General features: G+C 40.7%; 1 protein-coding gene across 1 annotated transcript; it reads right to left on the reverse strand.

Annotated features, from left to right (window-relative positions):
* Positions 1 to 3,494: 3,494 nt before the first annotated feature.
* On the reverse strand, positions 3,495 to 5,779 carry smtla (somatolactin alpha). Its single transcript, XM_067246618.1, has 5 exons — positions 5,722 to 5,779; positions 5,371 to 5,573; positions 4,772 to 4,885; positions 4,058 to 4,237; positions 3,495 to 3,695 (listed from the first exon to the last, which is right to left on the reverse strand). The coding sequence occupies exons 1-5, from the start codon at positions 5,777 to 5,779 to the stop codon at positions 3,495 to 3,497; spliced, it is 756 nt and encodes a 251-aa protein (XP_067102719.1).
* Positions 5,780 to 6,317: the final 538 nt, after the last annotated feature.

The raw sequence follows: 6,317 nt of genomic DNA on the forward strand, positions 1-6,317 counted from the left end.
ACAGGGCTCGGATAAGTAGTAATCGATGTTCCATATGCTTTTCCTGCTTTGTCTCCATCCAGTTCAGATCTTTTACACCTTTGCATGCCAATGACAACATTTGCATTTTACAGTCTGAGTTCAGGGTTCCAAAAAAAGATGATGACAGTCTGCTACTGCCACCTAGTGCTGTGGGGTGGTATAAAAAGCACTCAAAATGTCCCTAAACCAAACATTTGATCAATATTATGGTATTGGCATTACTATTATAAATAGTCCTTTAGTTTATTAACACTTCTCTTTGAAATCTATTGTCTTTTCATTGGATTGTCATTTCCAACAAATTAGCATTGATTTGATTTCACTAATGAAAGAAGTGAATGATGCTTAACTTAAGAACAGGGGGGTATTCCAGGTAGCGGGTTTAACAAACTAACAAACAGCCTAACCCTGAACTCTGAGTTGAGTTACTTTAAAATTGGAAACTCTGAAAACTCGGTTCCAGAAAAGCTGATTTGAATTTGTTAACTCAACTCGGAGTACGTCAACTCTGAGTTAAGCGCGCGCATGAGAACTATTAAAAGCCAACATCAATGGAGCTCCGATACTGGGATCAACCATGGCACCCAGCAACAAAAAACCTTGTCCTACTTCACCACACTTCAGATTTAAGTTTTATTTCGTGTTCAATCTGAGCACATATTACGGAAAAAAAGCAACACGGCTGTAGCAGCGTATACAATTGGCGTGGGAGACAAACTGCCAAGTCAATGCATACATTTGATGTAATAGCCAGTCCATACCGTTAATATTACAGAAGAAAAAGTGGGAGACTTAATAAAATAGCATGTTCAATGTTATATTAAATATAAAAACATACTACAAACAGGTAAGACATATTTTGCTTAAGCTATACGCTTGTGATTGTAGCCTCGAAGTCACCTTGGTTTTAATCATATATCGACATGATACAAAGTAAATATCAATTGGTGCCTATTTCAACTTGTAATAGCAGTTTCCCCCAACAGAATGCTTTTCAAATCAAATCAAATCAAAATGTATTTGTATAGCCCTTTTTACACGCAAGCATGTCGAGGGGTTCACATACGCCCATAGAACTGCCCTTCAACCAACCTAAACCCTCAAGGAAGACAAGGAAAAACTCCCAGAAAAACTCACTGCAGGAGAAAACATTGAAGAAACCTTGGGAGGAGCAATTCAATGAGGGATCCCTCATTGAATTGCTACAAAATACAGGAATTTTTGTATTTTGGCTATATTGACTATATTACGTAGATGGAAAAATGCAGTTCTGGTAATTTGCTTAATATTTTCATCAAAGGATGATGACGATGATGATTAAGATGACGAAGAGACATTGACTGCTGCCGCAGAAAATGGATGCAGAGAATGATGTATGGTAGCTACTGGTAGTTCTCTCCCCATGTACTTTTATTTACAGGCTTGTGTGGAATTGTCAGTTACACTGACATTATGAGAATAATGAATATAAAAAACGATTTGCACATTCTGATCCTGTTGAACAGAGCATGGATGCAGTATACAGTGATATGTTCATTTAGTGGCAGGTGAATTCTGCATGTGGAACTGTGAAATGTAATGCAATCCCATGTATTCCCAGTTACAAGTAAATGAGTTGTACAAATTGCACTTCATGAAGAATTGCCAAAAACTGACCAAGAGATGGTGTAGGCCTACTTAGGGTAGAAGAATAAAGGATAATCTTGAAAAAGATTTACTGGAACACCAGTAACAGGAGGATGCATGTAACAGGTGATGTTAATTGTAGAAACAATAATCTATATCAATATTAATTGTTGAATTTGCTGAATTTCTATTTTGACCAAGAGATGGTGTACTTAGGGCAGAAGAATAAAGGCTGATCTCGTAAGGCTATCAACCTGCCCCCACCTCTCATATGGTAAAATCTTGAGTTACTGGATGGAGTCTCAACTTGATGGCTCTCACACATCATTGTGTAACTTACTGTGGCATTGCTAGTCATGTTGATAAGTAAGGGTCAAGATTGTGGTGTTATTAGTTGTTTTGGGTATAAAAGGAATTGTGAAGCATCTGTGGATTCTTGATCTCCTGAGACCTTCTCCTCAGCTCTGGCTTGTCCTACTCCTTCTTCCTCACCTCTTGCTTTCTATCTCTAGTTTACAATAATCATGGTAGAGTGGGTAAGAGTTAACCTTCATTGATTTCATTCATTTGCAATATGATTAAATTATTATATTATTTAACCTTACTTTGACCATTCTTGCTCTGATTTAACCCATAGAGTCGAATAACTGTAATTCCATTGGTATTGGCATTATTTGGTTAATGTTAATACACTGTTCAGTTTCCCATCTTCCTTCAAACCATAGGGGAATTAGTTTCAGTTGTTTGGCCAATATTGACCCCCTACAATGTTGAAATAGATTTGCTGAAACACCAGTTACAGGATGGTACATGGTCACAGGTGAATCATGTAAATTATAGGAACAATAGCCAATAAACATACTCATTGTTAGATTTCTATTTGTAGGCAATGAAGAAGACCAAATACAATTTCAATTATTTGTCTTTATTTCAGTGCCAAAAAGCATTTGGTCAGTTCTGAGTGCACGTCCACGGCGAGTAACATTAGCGATGTTGGCCTAAGGGCTGACAATGTTGCTAAAATACATTACAGATTGTGACGGGAAACGGTAACGTTAACCTAGGTATTCATCAGGGAATTAAAGCACATCGAATCGCAGTCTTAAAATCCTCTCCCGGTGTATAACTAAGCGAATTAAATTTTGTTCGAGATCGGTTGGCTGAACCAGGAAAGGATATCCCTAGTCTGCCAACGCTATCAGGCTCAGAAAGAGGGAGGGGATAGATAAAAACGCAGAGTTTGGCATGGAAAACCTTCTAGCGAGCAGGTTAGTTTCACGGAGTAAGTTACCATGGAAACTTACCAAAAGGTTTCGTTACCTCTCTTTCTGGAACGGAAACCTCGGAGTAAGCCTCTTTTCAGGGTTAAACAACTCAAAGTTTTCAATAAACCTGCTACCTGGAATACCCCCCAGGATCTCTCAGAATACATGAGGGGATGTGGGAATAATGAAAACAGTACATACTGTAGCCAGCAAGGAATACAAATGCTAGCCAAGAACAAATCAAATCTATTGAAAAGTATTTCATTCCCTTTTTTTATTGATCACTTTTTATTCAATGCAACATACACACAATCCTTTAGGCCTGGCCTTGTCAATACAATATGAATATTTATTTTGTAGCTTCTCAAAACATGCCAATTTGTTAGACCTACGTAGGGTTACACAAAAGTGTCAAAAAATGTGTTGATAACATACTATTTGACAAACAAGACCAGGCAGTCCTTGGTGGGGTGGAATAAATCTCAAATCAGTAGGATAAAGCAACAAAAAAACACTCTCAGCATAAGAGAAAGTGCCTTACATACTGCGCAAGAAATGCTACACTGACTCAAAAGCAGTTCTCTAGTAGAGGAAACAGCTATATTTGTCGGTCTGGCGACACTTAAGGAGTTTGAGGAAAGTTTCCATCTTGTGAGCGTCCTTCTTGAAGCAGCTGAGCAGAGAGTAGTCCCTGATGACGGACTCCAGCATCTCGGGCTGAACATCGTACTGGACCAGACTCTGCTGGTAAGTCAAGGTGCTTAGACTGCTCTCATCCAGCATCTTCTCAGGCACCCAGGAGAGAGCGACGGAAGAAAGCAAACAATCTGTAAAGCTTAAAGTATTGGACATATCTGTGGGCAAATGTGTGCTCTGCAGCTCGGGACTTCACAAGCTTGCATTTACTCTCAACCCATCACCAAACATGTATGGGCCTACCTAAACTGATTTAACAAGTCAATGTATGAAAAAAGAAGAAGCTTAACAAAGACATACTTTATCAGTATTGGTATGCACATAGACACCCCACCGCCATACAGGTAAATTTTTAGGTAACACTTTAAGGATCAAACACAGACTTTGACCCAAAGTCTGTACAGACGGCTACTTCCTGTTACTCTCAGACATGACTGTTGATGACCTACCTTCCTAATGAGGACCACTATTCCTTGCTCCAGACTCAGGAGTTTCTCCGACACCCATTTGGTCTTGTTAAGCAGTGTATTGGGAGCATCGTCATAGCGATCCAGTGTGGTCTGTAGATAGACCAAGGGTTGGATCCAGGACTGGACCAGCATGAGGACCGAGTGGAGGAGCCATCTATCCTGTACAAATGCGGAACAGTTCAAACCATCATGCACTTAAACCTCAAACGTTCAGCCTTTTTGGTGCATGTTGAGCTAACCAACATGTTTCTTGCTATTACAGGTGACAGTTGACTATGGTATAAACTTAGAAGACCCTGGAACTTGCTGAAATGTAAAAAGGGACAACAGCTTTTGGTCAGCAGATGAATATTCTAGTGTCGCACACCAAATCTTTTCCAAAATAGAGCAATGTAATCACAGACAACTTAGTTTGAGTAAACCCTCCTAATCCACTTATTCATCTGAACAATGGGGAAGTCACCGCCCTACATGAGCTGGCTGCCATATTTACACAGGTAAATAAACACAGTAAAGACACTCAAACTGGAGACAAGCATCCACTCAAATGCATGGGACAACCACACATGTAGTGCTGCAGGCATGTCCATTAAAAACACAGTTGGTCCACAACATCTTTCTAGACACCAGTGAAGTGTTTGCTGCACCCAGTAATGGAGTAAACTCTGGAGAGTCCTGTTTTCATCTGCTTACCGAGACCTGCTGGATCTCACTTTTGGAACTTGGGATGGAAAAAGCTTTGGTGATGCATGTGTGTCCTGCCAGGGTCCTCTGAGAGCGCAAAGGGAAAGGGACAAACAACTCCTCCTAAACACACACACACACACATACTTGTCAAATATTGGCTCATGCTTAGCCGACCCCATCCAATAAAACTAAGCCCCCATGTGAACCAACAGAGAACCCTGCATTGTTGTTATTTTGTTCAACATCTGCATGCAGTGTCCTCTCAATCACTATGCTGGCAGCTCCATGCTCACTGTTGTGTTGGGTCTGAACACAGCACGAAAACAAACCAGATGGACAGGCTCCTCACAGTTGAACCAGGACAGTAGTGTATCTAGTATTCTGCCTTCTAATTTTTTTGTTATCCACACACATAGGTATGGCTTCACATTGTGATGAAAAAATGTCAAGCATACAAACGAAGACCGCAACAATCGCCTATGTTTGTGTTGCAGAGATACAATACAGTTCTCACTACTCGGAAGAAAGCGATGAACATATTTAAATCATTGGATCCAGATGGACTCAGACTGATGGGAGGCGCAGGCGGGCTGGTCGACTCTTACAAACAGAGAGCAGGACTCGTCGGAAACACGGTGGATGAGCTCGGCGTGTTGAATGACCCGGTCCAGCAGCTTCTCCTGGGAGAGGGTGGGGGAGAGAGAGGGGCAGCGAACACTGCTCCCTCGCTCATCCTTACACTCCAGAGGGACTGCCACGGACAGCAGACAGGGCCAGAGGAGTCCAGCCAACACAGCGCCTTGGAATACTGAGTAAACACACCAGCACACATGCACCACACACACACACACACACACACACACACATACACACACACACACATTTACAACTGTGCAAAAGAACAAAATTGGGACCTGTTGGAGTACAGCGGTTTGAATGAAGTGGAGATGAGACACCTTGCATCATTCTTGTGATCTGAAGATGATGGTCACCTACCTGGAGTTTTGTGGCCATCAGGTGCCTTTATATGGTTCAAGCAGGCTATGAATGAGACACGAAGAGGGTCTGACGTAGGTGTCTGTAAGACGATACAACCACCCTTTTTTACATTTGTATTGCTCACGCATGAAACCCAGAGAGGACACAGGACATGCAACATGCCTATTGATGGCCTCGCCAAGTAAAGCAAAGATTTCGGTTTACTTATCTTAGTACGACAGTATCAGAATCAGAATTTGGTTTCTTCGCCATGTATGTTATACAAACACGGAATATACTGTGGCAGGGAGGTGCAAAACACTGAACATATACCAATCTTAAAATAAGTCAAAGTACAAAAGTTTAACTATTTATAAGAACTAAACAATCTAAGAATACAACAATTTAAATATAAAATAAAATATATATAAAATAAGAATAAGAATGAGCAGCGTGAGTGGTCAACATAGTGCAATCGGATACTGAGATAAGGTGGCTTATGCATACTGTAATTGCCATTAGATGGACTTATAATAGTTAAATAAGTGAATGAATGTCAATGGGAGTCCTTGGC

Source organism: Osmerus mordax, chromosome 11 (genome assembly GCF_038355195.1).
Source record: "Osmerus mordax isolate fOsmMor3 chromosome 11, fOsmMor3.pri, whole genome shotgun sequence".
Classification (NCBI taxonomy): domain Eukaryota; kingdom Metazoa; phylum Chordata; class Actinopteri; order Osmeriformes; family Osmeridae; genus Osmerus; species Osmerus mordax.